The 19,298-nt window shown below is 37.8% G+C and overlaps 1 protein-coding gene across 2 annotated transcripts in view; it reads right to left on the bottom strand.

Annotated features, from left to right (window-relative positions):
- The window catches only part of akt1 (AKT serine/threonine kinase 1), a 54,667-nt gene that overhangs the window by 16,743 nt on the left and 18,626 nt on the right, over positions 1-19,298 (bottom strand). For both annotated transcript variants that reach the window (XM_088353682.1, XM_088353683.1), the window contains exons 3-10: positions 7,493-7,621; positions 5,727-5,838; positions 5,360-5,486; positions 3,055-3,186; positions 2,863-2,928; positions 1,904-1,972; positions 1,655-1,780; positions 406-534 (exon numbers count right to left, since the gene is read on the bottom strand). In XM_088353682.1, coding sequence (XP_088209808.1) covers positions 406-534; positions 1,655-1,780; positions 1,904-1,972; positions 2,863-2,928; positions 3,055-3,186; positions 5,360-5,486; positions 5,727-5,838; positions 7,493-7,621 — 890 coding nt within the window. The remainder of the gene's footprint in view (positions 1-405; positions 535-1,654; positions 1,781-1,903; positions 1,973-2,862; positions 2,929-3,054; positions 3,187-5,359; positions 5,487-5,726; positions 5,839-7,492; positions 7,622-19,298) is intronic.

Here is a 19,298-nt window from a genome sequence, read left to right on the forward strand (position 1 = left end):
GTATTCCCAAGTTTATCTGTATATAAGGCGGACAGTATTATAAGGTGCACAATTAAATTTCTGGCCAGTTTATGTTTTTTAGCTGCACCTTATAGTCCGGAAAATACAGTACTCAGATCAAGCATGACAAGCTTTGGCTTCTGCAAAAACAGTACGTATTCCACTGACGAACTCTACCTAATGAAATAGCAAATGTTTTAACTCCAAGTCAAGTCATGTTTATTTGTATAGCCCTTAATCACAAAGAGTCTCAAAGGGCTGCACAGATCAAAGACTATTGCAAACTTTTTACAGACTATTAACCTACATGAGGGCAAATGATTCACAAGTATTACGGTTGAAAGAAATGTGGGATGCTGAGACTATAGAAGCTTGAAAATATGCCTTATTGCAAAATTGGGTTACCTCTGGTGCTAGGTACTCTGGTGTTCCACAGAATGTCTTCATGGTAGCGCCATCTTTGATTCCTTCCTTACAGAGGCCAAAATCTGTTATCTTGATATGTCCATCTTTATCCAGCATCAGGTTTTCTAACTGATAGGGGGGGAAAAAAAATCATAAAATGGAACAATAATTTTTTTATTTTAAAAAGGAAAAACAAGTGAACTGTGTGGGACAGATATAGTTGTTGTAAATTTTAATCTGCGCCTTTTTTCAAGTCGAACTTTAAAGCAAAACCTGTGCAATATTATGGAATAAACATGTCAAAAAATGTCAAAAATATTGAAAGCTATAACTCTAATAAACACTCAGTCATTTTAGTTGTTTTAAAGGTTCTAATGAACAACTTCCATGCACATTTCGGGTAATTATAAATTAAATCTTCAAAATATTTTTAAAAAATTAAACAAAGATTTGTCCTTAATTCTATTTTGGAAAAAAATAAAATAATGATTAAATGGGGCCTAATTTAAATAATTTTGTTTACATATTTTGCTACAGACTCTATAGCATTATGCAGAGAAAAGGGTTTTTAAATTGTCTCATTTACACTTACAAACTTGAAATACAAATTTTCTGCTCATAACGGCAGTTTTTCTTTCCTAATCAGATTTTAGTCAGACTTCTGTTAATAGTCTATCAAGTATTGTGTGTCTTTCCAGACTCTGCAATTAACATTAACAATCAAGATGAACTTCTCCATTTTACCCTGTTTTTTGATTGGTGACTCAAATTATGGGTCTGTTTTTTATCCATTCAAATGACAGCAACTGTATTTTACAAGGACAGTAATGTGCAATAATACAAAATTAGTGAAGTGAGACAGCATCGTCTTTCAATATCTAGCCACAAATTATCTTTGTAAGGCAGCTGTAGCTCAAGAGTGTCCAGCAGGGCCGGGCAATTCAGCACATCTTCCAAACCTGCTACGCCGGCATTTTCAATAGCAGCTTAGCAGAGTGAGATACCGCCTCATAAACCCAAGGGAAATAGTCAGGGAATTGGGAGTAGGACTGCTATGCTGACTGAGCTGGTCCATCAGCTGAAAGCGTTAGCAAGAGGTGCTTGCAGCATAAGACTACACAGTACTCTTCAAATATTTGCCCAATAAAATATGTGAACAGTGTCTTCCTAAAATAGATCCTTGAAAAAAAATGACTTTACAGATGGATGGGAGAGAGCAGTATTAACGTTTCAAAGTATCAACGTTTACCTTCAGATCACGGTAGACAACGTTTCTTTCGGCATGCAGGTAGTCAAGCGCGGACACAATCTCTGCACCATAGAAACGAGCACGCTCCTCTGAGAATACTCGATCCCTTGAAAGGTGGAAGAAAAGCTGTGGGGAAACAGAAGAGAAAGCCACAAGGAGACAATGGGCTCTGTTATTCCAGGGTAAAAAGCCAACTGACCTACCAATTCATTTTTTTCAATGACACAAAAAAATGATTGATTAGTTTACCTCACCACCGTTTGCGTATTCCATGACAAAGCAAAGGCGGTCATGTGTTTGGAAAGAGTATTTCAGTCCCTGTGGAGGGAAAACAAGTGACAGTTCAAAATACGTGATCACTTTTTGAACTTGCTACAAAATATTCTTTTGGTTTTTGGTCTATAACCCTTGTTGTTTTTCCTGACGAGAATATGCTAGCTTTAAATAGGGGGCTTAAATAAATCACCCAATGATTGTGTAAAAAAGACAGTCTTGTTTTTAGTGTCTGAATGGAAATGGAGATCAGTAAGTCACCAAGCCAAAATATGAGTTTCTGAAGTATGAAAGCAGATTTTTGTTGCTGGATTTCAGTCCGTAATGGTTTTAAATGAATCTTGCTATTATATGTATATATAATCTTCCACACCAGAATTAGCAACAAAATTATATGAATACTATAATTGATACTTTATTACTTTAATCTTGTCACAATATATTTTATCCTATTTGGCTCAATTTGTTTTAGTTTTTTCTAAGGAGTAAAATTGTATTTATTGAAAGATAATTGTTAAAATGAATTTTATTCATTTCATTTTAACTTTAAGATTTTATATTCAAAAATAAATTCATTGAGATCAAACAAAAAAGAACACCCCAAAAATGTACCCAAAACAAGTACCGTTCTATAACAGTATCTATCCACAGTAGAGGTCAGATCATGGTCCAGGGCCCAAAATTCGCTTGTTGTCCGGGACGGACAAAATCACCCTCCCTCCTCACAAGTAAAATGTGACAATTCAGGTTTACTTTGGGCTAGTTAATCAGTCGGGCTTTGGGTTGGGTCTGGCTCGGGCATTTATAACCGTGGGCCGGCACGGGTCGGGCTAGATTTTACCTCCATTCACAGGTAGCTGACATAACTGGTTCAATTGCCCCCCATTCCCTAAAGTAATGGCTATTAGTCTAGATTATAATAAGAGTTTCCTTACTGTCAAGAAGGGGTGCTTTGAATTCTGCAGGACTCTGTTTTCTGTGAGTGTGTGCGCCACTTCATCCTGAAAAGAGCACAAAGAGCATTTGTGCAACCCCCACAAAGGTCTGATATAAAGTCGATGCTTTGATGCTCTCCCCACAGTCTGGTTGCTCTTTTTGTTTTTGGCATCTCACTGACGACCACTCACTTTTGCAACGATCACCTCCTTTTTGAGGATCTTCATGGCATAGTAGCGTCCTGTGGCCTTCTCCTTTACCAGAATGACTTTGCCAAAAGTGCCTTTTCCCAGGAGTTTGAGGTATTCAAAGTCGTGCATAGTCTGAAGGGCCAGAGGAGAAAGAGCGGCATCTTATTACCAACAAACTCATACTCACAACGTGACGGACACACGATCTCACTCGCAACAAAGTGACATTCAAGGCCCTATTTCAGCCACTCTGCTTGTCCCGCTCTAATGGTTCCACGTATATGCAATTGTGTCTCATTTAACCTTTGAACCTAGTTGAAAAAAGGATGGTAGAAATGATAGCAGGATGGACATCCAATACGGTGGCCTTGGACGTATATGTCACGGCTCACATTGGGGCCCTGATGGACATTCTATCTAGTGCTAAGCCACCATGAGTCAATGATGGGAAAAGTAGACACGTTTTAAAGGTTACATAGATATTTCAAGTGGAAAGCACGATTTCATAAGGACACAAAGCAAAGGGATAGAGATTCAATAACCACCTGAAACATAATTTTTCCCAAAACCGTGATAGTACACGATAAATCACATTCTTCTTGTTGAGTATCAAGTTCCGTCTTCACAAACTAAAAGATAGTGGTGTCTGGCAAAGGTGGAAAAAATGTATCCCTACCTCTCAGACTCATATTCAGAATATATTTAGCCATTGTCAAAAAGACCAACGAAACTTTGTTTGGAGCATCCATTCATTCAATGATTAAAATAAATTTCAAAATCCACAGGAAAAAAAATCCAGAATCCATTTTTATAAAACCCGAAAATAACCCAATGTACACATTAAAAGTGCGGACGTTGTACCACAGAAAATTAACAGCAGCATCATTCCATGTTGAAGTGCAATCACGTCTTCTCAAAAGCTCTAGATTACCTTTTATTAGGATGGATATTAGTTCTACGTGCCCGAGTATCACAGATATTGAGACCAAATACTGATACCGATACAACATTTAAAAGAAACATACAAGATGTTTTAATAAATTAGAATATTGTGATCAGGTTTTTATTTTCCCTTAAAATAAAATAAAAAATACAACATAAAAAAATGAAAAAGACATACATTCTGGTTTAATTTTAAATCAACTAAAAAATTGCAAGCCTTTTATTAAATTAAGATGGTTGATTATGGCTTACACAGCCTACTAGTAAACTTTTTTAGATTCTAATACATTGAGAAGGGATATTTGAGTTTTCACTGTAATCAGCAATACTAGAACAATAAAAGAATTGCAAAGATTTCAGTTTCTCAGGTTTTTTTTTGCATTACAAAAAGTAAAGAACTTAATCTAATTTCTGAGATCCTATACATGCATGCCGTCGTAACATTGTTACATTTTATAAAATGAATGACACATTTTTGAGGTTCTGATTTATAGTTCCTGATTCTAGACCACAAAAGGCCAATAAATGTCATGAGTAATGTCCCAAGATGATATTTGGGATTGGTACTTGACCATTTAAGGATTCCAGAAAATGATGTTTTTTGTGATGGAATCGGAAGTGTCAATAGAAGCAAAAAAAATCATGTTACTATTCTTTTAACAACTAACTTCAAACAATTAAACAGAAAATTACATCAGTTGTAATGAAATGTAGCTTAAAAGGTATGGTCGGCAGAAATAGAATTGTCTTAAATGTCATTGATTTAACATAGTTAACATTGTTTAAAACGAGATTATTCGTGGAACTCCAGGATAGACATTTAATTAAGACATAAAACAAAAAAATGGATAAAAGAAATAATGGGATAAATAGGCAAAATATTTACAAGTTGGAGTTCGTAGACATGCCTGAGTGGTTTGTAAATCCAAATGTTATAGTATGTTAACAGTGTTGATATTTCAGTCTATTACGAGTCAAGTCTGATGATCCAGAAGCCGCAAAATTGCTTTACTGACTGTCGTAGTATGTTTGGGTTGCGGCACTTCAAACATTGTTTAATCAAGCAGAAAACATCCCCTTTTTGCCCCATTTCTATCCGTGCAACTTCTCCTTTTTTCATGAAATTACTGACGCAGAAAACATAGACATCAATGAATCCAATCAATCTTATCCTATTGGCAACATGGATTGGGAAGAATAGTTTATCTGTCTGTCACGGCCCAAATTTAGTGTGCTAAATCAGTATCTTCATCTCTTGCACAAACTTTTTAAGAATCGCTTAAATGTTAAAGCCCAAATGTAAGTTTATAAACACGCATAACAATGAGAAATCATACGACAACAGTACTCAAAGGGGACATACCACTTTTTGTCGGGGTTTGGTCAGATAGACCTCCATGTCCATGGGGTCTGGAGAGGAGTCCATCATCTCCTCCTCTTGCTTCTGTAGCCCTTCTGCCACAGCTTGGATGGCTTTTGTCCATTCTTCCCTAAATGCAAAAGTTTTTTTTTTATTCAAATCAGAAAGCCAACCACAAAGTTGCCATTAAAAGAGTGAAAGTCCTCACAATTAGACCTTGTGTAGCTATGATTACGTGCACATATCTCAATGCGTCTTAGTAAAAATAAAAACATATTGTTACTTTCTGACGAGGGGGACATGTTCCCTGCATGTATGCAATTTGTCTTTTGCGTCCCTGTGAGCCAAGAATGGCATGTTTCTCACTTGCCTCTCCTCAGGGGTCTCAACGTGGAAGGTGCGCTCGATGACAGTGGTCCACTGCAGGCAGCGGATGATGAATGTATTCGGCTTGGGCCGTTCTGTCTTCATCAGCTGGCATTCTGGCCATAAAATAAGGCGGTAAGTGGAAAGGGGACAGAGAGAAGTAACAGTGTTGTGGAGCACAGGGAAGAGAGACATACACTTGTACTTGTGTATCTTATTGCGGCACAAAAAATAAATTTCTGTCTAATTTGGAGGGTAACCGCACTAAGGTAGAGGAACTTTTCCATGCTGCTTAGCTTGAAGAAAAGATTTAATAACAGCATACTGTGTATTAAGCAATATATATGGTAAAAAGATGGGGGAAAAATATGCAACTTTTGGTGTTTAAAAGAAAATGACTCAATTTTGGGGGGTTGTTTCAAGCAAAATTACAGTTTTGGGGGATTATTTTGTACAATATGGAGTATGGAGGATGTGGAGGATTTTAAAAACAATTACAACAACAATACTTTGGGTTGGAAACAAAATGACCCAGCTTTTTTGTTATTTTAAATGAATGAAATGAAATGAAATGAAGTCACACCTTTTTTCTGTGTGTGTGTGTGCGCGCGTTTTTTTTTATATTACTTAATATTTGGGAAGAATAAACTAAGTTGCGTATGATTCCACTCTTTATCCAAATTTGTGTATATTTTTGACCCAACAGTTTTTAGAGCGAAGACGTCTGACTAAAACATTTATTCTATGCACAATCCTTCTTGCTGACAATCTATTAATAGTTAGTTTCGATACCTTTTTTTCTTTTCTAAAACCTTCAAAAATCTCACACACTCCCCGAGGTGCCTTCACGTACCCTCAAGGGTACTAGTCCATGCCCATTTGAGAACCACTGATTTATGATATCGTAGGCAGATTTCAGAAATTTAAAAATGCCAATTCATATCCTGAAAATGTGGTATAAATTTTCGTGCTGTAATTTGTGATCTACAATAATTTAATAATAATATTCAGCGGGCAGAGATTTCCTTCTGTTCCTCTTTTTCCATTAACATCTGCTGCAAACTGAAAAAAAGACAGCAAAACCATGAAATGTACAAAAAAGTCTCCTCAATCTAATAGATGGGGAATGACAGGGTGGACCAACACGGAAGCTCAGCATGGCTCTATGAGGCCTGGAAAACAATACAGCTCCCACGCCATCTCGGCAGAGACAGGCCACGTGTCCTCAGAAAAACCAAAAAGGCTGATGATGGAACGCCTTTGAGAAGATTCATACAAGCCAGGCGCCTAATAGCTACAATAACTCAGAAGTGTCTGAAAGGAAATATTTCTGTTTAATTGCTGAGTTTAGTCATTAGAAGACTGATTTAAACATAACTTTTTAAAGATAGATTTTCCTGGACACCTTTGTATGCACAGTACAGGATAAAATGCACATGAAGAGATGTGTAATACAGAGATCCCTCGGTTTTCACGGGTAATGGGGACCAGAACCACACACGGAAATTGAAAATCTGCGATGTAGCGTCACACCTTTATAAGCCATATAGGTATAAGCGACCTCCCAGTCTCGGAGCGGGCGCCCTACCATCTAGGCTACCAAGCTTTAAAGTGCGTACCTAAAAATTTATTTTGAAAGAAGGTACATTTTTTGCTGTAAATATTTCCAAGCATACTGTAACTGTTACAGCAACGCAAGCTATTAAAAAACGAGCTAGTAGGAGTTTGAGAGGAAAAACTGCAGTGGTTTCTTTGAAAGCAAATACTCACGTGCTACGGAGAAGTTATTTAAGGGAGTTTCCAGCTGGTCAACATCCTGCGGTCGCTCCTTGTAGCCAATGAACGTACCATCGCTCTTCAGGAGAAAATACCTTGGCCTCCAGGTCTTGATGTACTCTCCTGAGAACAAGGAAAATGGAGACAGAATTACTGACGAGGAAATATATAAATAAAGGGCAAAATAAACACGAATTGCGTTATATTGATTCTCCACGTACGAAAGTTTTTTCAGGAATCGAAAGACATCAAGACATTGTCTTCTGTCTTTTTGTTTGAGTTCTCCAGACCTAGATGCAATGGGTCTTTATTATGCTGATCTAGAGTTCAAAATGTCCTTTACTGCCTTTATTTTTGGTATGTTGCATACAAGACAAACGGTTTTGAAATGAGTCCGGATTATTTTCTTCATTTTTATCATTAACAAAAAACATTTGAATTGTCTATATCTACTGGACCACCAAAACAAAATAAAACTAGCATCGAGTTGAATTTTAACTATAAACTGGAACTTTCTTAAAAGCTTAAAAACCAGTACAATGAAGCACTTTTTAAAACAGTGCCTTTTAACCTGGTTTTTATAAGTCAGTCGCAGGAGTTCAACTGAGGATGAGATGTGCGCCTGACGTGTACAGGTCAAGATGGTAGAATCTGTTGAGCTCAAATATGTCTTTACTGCTGTCACCTCTTATGACTATGTTGACAAAATAGTTCAGTAGGAAGGTAATGAGACATATAAATCCATATGTATATGGAAAAACTATGTGGCGTGTTTTCATTGTATCGTTTCACCTGTGTTCTTTTTCAACAAAAGGTGGTTGTTGTTTTTTTAGGGTTCTATGAACACAGAGTCAAGTTAAATAAATTAAGTCATTTTCCTAATCACATAATTTGCATGGCCAATTAGCATGACTACGCAAAACTAAAGAACACGAATTCTTAAACATCCCTCATACATTTAAAGTGAAGATGGCCAAATGACCCCCACAAAAAATTATTTTCTAATTATTTGTCACCGGTAAACCATTAAAGTATTGGTATGTGTTGAATTTGAGATGTAAAAAGACAGTTTCTTGTATCTAATGAGTTGACAAACTCATTAATCCAATTTCGCTATGGTTACTGAGGTTTGGCACACCTAGATTAATCAGTTTGTTCACACATGGATGAAGACGGTCCAGTATCCATTTTCAGGAAGTGGTTTAGCTGCGCAAAAAAGCCCATTGAGTTGAGGATTTCTTCTCTGGGGGGTGTCATCTACTAACTGAAGGTCTTGATTCATATTTTCGCAGACCTTGCACTAAATGAATTGTCAGATAAAATAGAAGTGTATTGAGCAGGAGTGAACTATAAAACATTTTGTGACATTCATTACAAACGATTATTAGGATGAATCTGAGCACCCAACACGTTAAACAAATTAAATCAAGTTTCGTCTTCACTCAAAAAAGGCATCAAATGATGGGTGTCATCTTTAGCCAGTAGGTACAAGACAGTGAAACAATGGAGTATGCAGATGTAACTAACTATACTAGACCCTTTGTATGAATCATCCAACTTTTCCAATGGTTTTTAAAACAGCAACAATATATTTGCCTAAAGTCAATTTAAGTTGAAGACAACATTCGTGACATTTTTCATGCATGTCCACCTCTTAAAATTTTCAATTTATTCTGGTGATGCTTCAGGAAATGCCGCACCAGATGTTGTGCAGATGGTGGAGAGGGTTGGGTTGTTTAGGGGTAAACCAGCCCATGTACCGTGTCTATTAAGGCAGTTGCACACGTTACATTGATACTTGAATATTTATAAAGGAAAAGAGTAATTCATTTTTAATTATGGAGACACATATTAGCCCCATGCAGAGTCGTTACAAGCTGTCCTTAATTGCGTGAATTTTTTTACGATCAGAAGTTATGTATGTTTGTGTGTATGGATGTGAGCGCAGGCAGGAGACATAGGCCATCTATCGACATTAACTTTGGTGGATGTTAGGCGCATGAAGAAACTGACAAGGATATGTTTCAGACTATCACTTGTGAATACATCGTTTGAAATATTTTTTAAGAAATTACAATGAAAAAAATCGAGTATTAGTGGTGGACAGTTACTTTATACAACTTGCACTTTTTCAATTCATAAAATAATTAATTTCCTCTTTGTGCAGCACAATTACATGAACCACAGAATAGCAAGAGCAAAAAACCCTAGTGGGATAATTTCAAGGATGCGCCGCAAGAGATTGAAAGAAAGAAGACACCTAAGTAAAGTAAGACATAGTTGACTGGATAAAAAGGTGAAACACTCTTAATGAGCTGTGTAGCCTTATTGAGAAAGTGCTGGCCTGAAGACAAACCATCTGCCCCCGCCAAGACATGAATCTGCAGCATATCACTCATATCAGCACACACAACACAATTTTTCATCAGGTTTTCTGCAAATTGCACCAACTCATGTTTGTCATCTTGAACACTGGTCAGGATGTTTAAAGTTAAGAATGAATTCATTATATGGTTCTGCGATTTGCCCCTGAAAAATCAAATCTTGACTTTATCCTTCAGTCTAAACTTGAGAGTTACAATTTAATCAATTTAAAACAAACCCTAACCTATAAACTTGTTTTGATTAAAATATGTGTCCATGCAAAATGTTAAGACAAGAACAAATATGTATTGGTTATAGCAGAAAGTCAACAGACATAGTTCACAGAAAAGCTTTGTGATTAACTTGCCGATATGGTATCAATAATTAATAACCAACTATTGTTTGGTAAATACCATCTTTGAGTCAATTTAACTACCGTAAAATTTGGATTATAAGCCGCGACTTTTCCCCCCTAGCTTTCAACCTGGCGGCTTATGCAATGATGCGGCTAATTCAGGCATTTTTTCAGCTAGGGGTGCCTGGGCAGTAAGGGTAAGAGTGGGACATGTGGAATATATGGGTCAAGAAGGACAAAGGTTTTATGAAACTTCGCAATTTGTGCACATATAAAACTAGCATGAATAGTCCCTCATCCTGGGAAAGGTGTCAATCAAAAAGGAGGGCTAACTACCACAATTTTACAAGTCAGTTTATTTGTAAATGGAAATCATTTGGCAAACGAACGGATCACAAGAAGCAACGTCCAACAGGCAGAAATTCCTATTTATCTGTCGGCATTATTGTATATTTGGGAGTAAATATTTTACACTATTGGATTCTATAGATTGTCCTTGATGTGATGAAGCTATGTTCGGAGTTGAAGACGGCCAGGGGACGTATTGGTAAGTTATCTCGGCTTTATAGTTTTCGGGTATCTTGTTTCAGACTGATAAGGATTTTTCTCTGATGAGTATATTATGAAATGGTAATAATATCTTAAATCCCAAGAGTTTATTCTTACAAATAATATGTGGCATGATATATTTCAGTGACTGGTGTCATCATATTTGTTTATTGAAAGTCCAGTGGCCCACTGGCAGCCATTGGAATGTTAAGGAGTTAAAGTAAATTATTTCTGTGTACAGTCTTTCTCTACAAATACCTTATGTTTCAATGTGGGCACATGCGGCTTAAAGTCAGGTGCCGCTTATGTATGCACGAAAAGGTTCCTTTAAAAATGTAATGGGTGCGGCTTATAATCAGGTGTGCCTGACGGTCCAAATTTAAAAATGACCAACTCAGCCTATTAATTTGAATATTACACAGCCTTAAATTATCCCACGATTATGAAACGACTTCCCAAAATAGCAGACCGAAAAATGCCTGGATCTTAGAATGCAGATCAAGTCTAACTCACCAAACTATCAGCTAGTTCACCATAAACATGAGTTGTCTTTCTTTGGCAAGATATTATCAATGGGGCACTAGCTGGTCTCTCACTCAGTGGCCAGTTTTTGGCTGACCTATATCCACAAGTTATCAGTCCAGTTACGGTATCCAAACCAGACTGAGGACAGCATGTGCACAATGCTGACATATAAAGTGACCCGAGCATTGCAGAGAAAGGTAACATGGCACAGACAAAATTCTTTCGGAAACTGTCATTCACTTTATTATGATAAAGTGATGTTTAAAAGTACAAACGCGGCCATTAGAGCAAAGTAATTAAAAATAAAAATGACTGAATTCAAATAATGAATTCTATACTCATTTTAAAACAGTACTCGAAAAATATTAAAACTCAAATATATTTAACTTGACATAGCAATAAATTATGACAACACCAACAAATTCTGTCTGTTCCTGTTAAGTACAAATTGGCCTCTTTGGGGCAGTCCTAAACGTGCAGTCATAGCAGGTAGGGAGGAATAGCCCCTCCTGTGGTAACATAGGTTTAACAATAAATCATTACATTTTCAGTATAGAGGTTTAGTATTTTACATTTGCATTTTGTGTCTCAGACAAATCGAAAAGAAAACGATCAAGCGGGAACGTCGGGTTTATGATTTAATATTAGCCTAAAACCTGGGGAGCATATCTGTTAGCCGAGGTGGCCTCCGTCACATAAACATTCTTAAAAATTAGTCTAGTGGAGCTACAGGAGCTGTGCCCCAATTACGTAACCGTGATATAAATGGCAATATGGACAATTTGTCTGGTCGCCATGGAAGAGGCCACACACAAAACACTGGTATAAAGGAATGCAGCACTTGGGGTCGAAACTCTGAGCACGTAGGGACTTACATGCAATTTAGGAGATGTTTGTCTCAATGTTCGACTATGTTAGATTGCAATTTAGGGAAGAGGTGTCAAAGCACACCATTATTTATCTGTACGGTTTGTTAGGTACATAAACCTGTGGAATTATTACCTAAAATAAAAAGCCTTTTTAAAAAAAAATCCTGATTGTCCATGGAACTATTGTATTACCCGTATAAAGGCTTCTGTTAATCTACAGAATATGATACCATGTGAAAACTATGATGGACCAAACAATGATGTACAGTAGGTCACACACTCTGTTCTACAATACTTCACTCCTTTTATTTTACATGTATGTGTGAAAGAGCAAAGTGTTTAGAAAAATAGACGCAAGCAGTCTACGTAACTTATTAGTCTCTCAATAAATTACCATTTTTCCTATTTTTGCCTTTGTATTTTATGAATTAAATAAGTGATATTGCTCTTCAACCTGACAAAGGCTTTTGCTTAATCGCTTTAAAAGCAGCTGTAAAAGGATAACGCCCATTTTTCCTCACAGTTCAGTTTATAATCATATTTGCATGCATCGTGTGATCCAAGAACAATAGCAACAACTCCAAAATGGCAACTTGATGTGTTTTGTTATTACCACTGCACCCAGTCTGCCTTAACAACACACATGACCCTTGAGAGCTTCCTATTTACATTTCCCCTTCAACATCTGTTTTACACACACAGTGGGTCTTATCTGCAGTTACACGACAAAAAGCGAGACTGATGGTAAACCGTTTTAATAGATGAGTAACAAACAGGAGTGCCATTTTTGAGATTGTAGTAAATATACATGCTTGTCAAAATTCACTATTCAACAGAATCAATTGTTTGGAAAGGCCTGACTTTCAATGTGTCATGTAAGTGTTTAGCAAAGTACCGTATTTTCCGCACTATAGGGCGCACCGGGTTATAGGGCGCACCCCCAAAAAATAGTTTTTGGTCCTATATCTTCCATAGATAAGGCGCAACGGATTACAAGGCGCTACAATGGGAACGTCTACAAAAAAGTGAGATGATTCAGTCCAACTGATTACCCCCTTAACATTCCCAAAGCTTGCAAAGAAGCAAATACGTGTCGTAGACACGTGCGGATGCGGTGTCCGTACGATGTCACTCAAATGCATCATTTCAAATATCATTCGGAAGGTTAAAGTCTTGGGATTCAAGAAATGCCAAACATTTCTTAGTTTCTATTTTCTTTTTCGCTCGCAACTTTACTGTGCATAAAACAATAAACACTCGGAATTGAGTTTAATTCACTCAACTCATCACAGCAACATCAAGATCGTTCTAAAACAAGATACCGGGAAAATATAAAGCCGCATAGCTCACCTAAGTTCTCACGTTCAATAATGATACGCAATAATGGTCTTCTTACAACCGTGAGTGAAGTAAATCCAGGAGAGTAAATTATTTGCAAATACAGACTAATAAAACATGTTTCTTTATGGTGTACTTTAGCAAGCTTGCTAAGCTTGCTACGCCATTGCTAAACTCGGCCAATTGCAGGGTTTGTTTTTGCCATCTAGCCAATCCGAGGCTCCGAATAACTTCAGCCAATAGCGATCGATTTAACGGATGATTGACACATCTTTTTCGGCCAATTGTAGGGTTTGTTTCGGCCCTCTAGCCTATCCGAGGCTCCGAATAACTTTAGCCAATAGTGATCGATTCAAATGATGATTGACACATTGGTCAGCCAATGAAACGCCGGTATATAAATCCCAGCATACACCGCAGACTACTCAACGTTCGGGGGAAAATCGAGTCGGCGGCTGTTGCGTAAGTTGCGAGACCTTGTGATTTAATGTTGAGCCATATATAAGGCGCACTGTATTATAAGGCGCATGGTCAGCTTTTGAAAAAAATTAAGACTTTTAGGTGCGCCTTATAGTGCGGAAAATACGGTACATTGAATACATACAAGGGGCTGCTGACAAACGACAAAGGATCCCAAAACAGCATGGGATCCTTTAAATTCATTTTTCAGTGTTGTAGGTTTTAGACTGCAGCCTATTTAGTGAATAAACAGAGCAAATATAATTCCTTTGTGACAACCCTTGGTGAGAAACTACAATGAAACAGTTAACTTAAAAAGGAGAATCCAAACATTACCAGTAAAGCATTACTCAATGACAGAGCTTGTATGACAGAAGAAGACAGATTTGATACAAGAAGAAAAATGATTGAAGTTGAAAGCCGAGAACGCTTTATGGTGTGCAAAAGCTCAGCAGAGGAGTGAGACAGATCACTACATATGTTACCCACATATGTATAACTGCAAGCCAAGTGTGTAATATTGGTGTATACCCAGTGTGTTTTATGGTAGGGACTGTCTGATACTGATAGAGTGTCTTCACATGACAAGCAGCTGCTGAGGTCGGGGATGCGCGCAGGGCAAAGTGGAAAATAATGAACTGAGAACCACTGCCAAACAAACAGAATTCATCTTTATTTGCCAACTGCTGCATGGCACCATGCATATAGACAAACCTGACACTGACACGCCCTCCATACCCTAAAACCTGCATTCTAAGGTAGACAAGAAAAGATCAGCTTTGAACAAAGCTGATCACGAGCGCAAACTGTCATATTTGTTTGCATATGTGAGGAATCTGATTTCCATTACATTTATGTGTTGCATTTTTAAAAGAGTAATAAGGATAGTAGGGCAGCAACTAACGATAAATTAATTATCGACAAATCGGTTGATCATTCTTTCGATTAATCTGTGAATCGACACATTTTTAATTTCCTCTTCTATTCAAATATTGAAGTTTTGGACCGATAGAAAAAAAAAAGAGCACAACACAACAGAATACTCTATAATATAAAGCAGTTATAAAAAGAAGTGTTTGACAAATCACAACAATAACAAAAATATACACAAGTGTATTGTTATACACCTACAAATGTCTAAGATACTCTTTTCCTACCACATTGTCAACATCATATTACCGTATTTTCCGCACTATAGGGCGCACCCCCAAAAAATAGTTTTTGGTCCTATATCTTCCATAGATAAAGTGCACCGGATTATAAGGCGCTACAATGGGAACGTCGACAAAACAGTCAGATGATTCAGTCAAACTGAAGCAAATACGTGTCGTAGACACGTGCGGATACGGTGTCCGTACGATGTCACTTAAATGCGTCATTTCAAATATCGTTCGGAAAGTTAAAGTCTTGGAATTCAAGAAATGCCAACCATTCCTTAGTTTCTATTTTCTTTTTCGCTCGCAACTTTACTGTGCATATGACAATAAACACTTGGAATTGAGTTTAATTCACTCAACTCATCACAGCAACATCAAGATCGTTCTAAAACAAGATACCGGGAAAATATAAAGCCGCATAACTCACCTAAGTTCTCACGTTCAATAATGATACGCAGTCATGGTCTTCTTACAACCATGAGTGTAGTAAATCCAGGAGAGTAAAATATTTACAAATACAGACTAATGAAACATGTTTCTTTATGGCGTACTTTAGCAAGCTTGCTATTCAGTCATCTTTTTCGGCCAATTGCAGGGTTTGTTTTGGCCCTCTAGCGTATCCGAGGCTCCGAAAAACTTCAGCCAATAGCGATCGATGTAACGGATGATTGACACATCTTTTTCGGCCAATTGCAGGGTTTGTTTTGGCCCTCTAGCGTATCCGAGGCTCCGAATAACTTCAGCCAATAGCGATCGATTTAACGGATGATTGACACATCTTTTTCGGCCAGTTGCAGGGTTTGTTTTGGCCCTCTAGCGTATCCGAGGCTCCGAATAACTTCAGCCAATAGCGATCGATTTAACGGATGATTGACACATCTTTTTCGGCCAGTTGCAGGGTTTGTTTTGGCCCTCTAGCCAATCCGAGGCTCCGAATAACTTTAGCCAATACCGATCGATTCAAATGATGATTGACACATTGGTTAGCCAATGAAACGCCGGTATATAAATCCCAGCATACACCGCGTACTACTCCACGTTCAGGGGAAAATCAAGTCGGCGGCTGTTGCATAAGTTGCGAGACCTTGCGAATTTAATATTGAGCCATATATAAGGCGCACTGTATTATAAGGCGCATGGTCAGCTTTTGAAAAAAAATAAGACTTTTAGGTGCGCCTTATAGTGCAGAAAATACGGTAACTTACACAAAACAAAAACGAAGAAAGTGCAATAAATAACATTTTCATGTGGAGCAAAATTTTTGTCCACCAAAAAATATTGTGCAAATATAGACAATATGCTTAAAAGGCGGCATGTGTGTTGAGATAAACATGTCATCTTTATTATTTTTCTTTTTACTTCATATATTTTATTGTTTATTTTCATTTTTTTCTCTGTATTTCTGCAGAATTTGCTGTTCTCTTGATAAATTTGTAGTGTGACTGTTTGACGCCAATTTTGTTAGTAATGATGCATTGTTCAATAAAGAAAAATTTCAAAGTTACAAACTTTTATAGAAAGGGTCTCAAGGTGCCCTCTGCCGGACCAAAGTGGTACTAGAACCTTACAACTTCGCAACGAAACAATGCACTTATTTACATTGATTACGGTGATTAGTGGCTCATAAATTGGGGAACACAATGAATCGATGAGGTAATCTGTTGCCAACTTTTTAATAAGCAATTTTAATCGGTTTCATTGATTCGTTGTTGCAGCCCGAAAGGACAGACATCGCAATTTATCGTGAAATAATTATTAAAAGCTGGTATAAAAAAAAACATTGAACACTACATACTAGATTCAAAAAAATCCCCCAAAATACATTATACAAATGTACTACATATATCTGCATGAGTCTGAACGAAAGGCATTGACAGCCAATTGATGATCAAATGACAAAATGGGGATGATAAAAAATGAATACTTCAATCATAAACTAAAATTTAAAGTCGGTCTTGCAAAACAAAAATTGAGTACATTTACATATTTAACGGAACAACCTAGCATTTTAAGCTGAAACAGTAACACGCTTTTTTAATCAACTTTATAAATATATAAAGTATACAAGTTTGAATATATAGGTTAACCAACACTGGTTTTGAAGTAGTTTGAATGAGATTTTCCTCCTCAAGCCATTGCATCACCCACAAGAATAATAAATAAGAACATTTTTAAGAATGCAAAAGTAATTTTGATTCCAAGCACTTAAAAAAATATTGAAATCCTCTCACAAGTGGCAAGACAAAAATACTACTGTGAGAGGTACCGAAGAGAGTCAGAAAGGATCTGGCTCTCAGTGCCAACACCCAGAGGTCGGACTTCCTGAGGGGACTGCTGTTGGTCTTTGTCCTCGCCTGGCGATTCATGGCATGGGGATGAGGAAGGGAGCCCATGCTAACGCCACCAACAGAGTGTGTCTATGCAAGCGATGAGAATCGGATGAGGTGACGGGAGGAGATGGGGGAGGCGGAGGATTAAAGAACTTAAAATCCATAGCACTGGAGGAAAGGGGGTTGTTGGCTTTTGTTCTCCCCTCTGCTTTTCCAGCCACCCGCCATCCCCTTGGCCCTTTTCTGACGTTCTCTGCCTGTCGGCCGCAGCTGCAGGCTGCCGCCGAGCGCCCTGCATCTCAATGATCCGCAGGCGGTCTCCTTCCAGAGGAGGTCCTCCTGATGCGAGGGGTCACTATTGAGTTTAAATAACCAGCAACTATTGAATGCAGTTGGCACAGAGTTGTGAAATGGGCCTCTCACATTGCCAAGGACACCCATTACTCATCCATTAGATCGCACTGTTCCCATATGAGTTACCCACATTCCATTCTTTACAGGCCACAGGTTCTCACTCTTCTTCCTTCTGTGTAGAGCTTTATGGTATCTCGCACCCTGCTTGCTGAAACCTCTTTGTTGGTTCTTCCTGCTCCCATGCAGCTGGATGTGGTACTTCAATGCCAGGGCTTTGGCAGCCGCATCAACAAGTTGTAGGGAAAGGCCACCCCTGCCTGTATTTAGGCTTCTCTATCCCCTCCTTTTACCCATCTTTCTTTCCATCACTGTGGCTGCCGCTGATACCCCAACAGGGTAAAAAAGGAAGGAAGCAGGGCGGGGGGCGCGAGGGAGGCTGCCCCTCTTTCTCACGCTCATAAGAAAGCCCTCGCTTCTTCTCTGTGGTGAATGACACCTGCTGATTACCATAGAGACCGTGGGTAGTTCCCCTGACACATTAGGATCAAAACTTCCCCCCTTTCTGTGGGTAAACAAGCAGTCTATGGATATGGTTTAGCTAACCCAGTCGTGACAAATGCCAAATAAGCCATACTCTTAATGACAGAACGGGATTTTTAGAGTTTGGAAATTTTAATGACAGTTTTATTTGTTTTGAAAATAGATTCGTTTTCACTTGTATTAGTTTTCATTTGAAGGGAATTGCTTGGTTTCAACTTAGTTTGTACTAGTTTTATGTTGTTTACTGATATTTTCTGCAATGTGTCTTTACGACTGCTACCAGAAAACTGAAACATTTGTTTTACATATTTTGACGAAAAGAAGTTAGGACATTCCCCAAAATTGTTGTCGATTGAATTGTTTTTTCAAATGTCAGTTTTATTTTAAATAAGAAAAACACTATCAAAATGTATTTAGCATTTCTAGACTACAGTTAGTTAGTGAGAATATTTTACACATATAGCCCACTGTATTTTATAAAAACAACAAAGCATTACCATTATTCCCCACATATTTCAAAATCTGTTGACAGACATATGATTGACATTAAAGTCAGAGGTCTTTCTCTGGTCCACAGCCAGCACAGCTATTTGACTAGGATCATTATCTTATTGAAAAAATATTGGGGGTCTGAATGTGCAATGAAGAGTGAAAAGTTATGAAGAGTAAAAGTTTGTATAAACACAAAACACCACAGATGCAGAAATTGTAAAAGAAACTGAGAACCTAAGAGTGAAAAAACAAGAGGAGAGAGCATTGGATGACAAACAATATACAAATTTGTGCTAAACTCAATTGTAACTGCGAGCAGGTGGACTTAAGACAACCAAATAAGCACAGTAGGCATGCCTTAAAAAGGGGTGAGAGTTGGAACAGCTACCTACTGAACCTCCTAGTCCCTCTTGTATGATGCACACCAACCAGCAGACAGCTGCAACCAAGTAATTTACTTCTCTCCAC

This window comes from Urocampus carinirostris, chromosome 15, assembly GCF_059441175.1.
Source record: "Urocampus carinirostris isolate Australia breed hairy pipefish chromosome 15, RoL_Ucar_1.0, whole genome shotgun sequence".
NCBI classification, from domain to species: Eukaryota; Metazoa; Chordata; class Actinopteri; order Syngnathiformes; family Syngnathidae; genus Urocampus; species Urocampus carinirostris.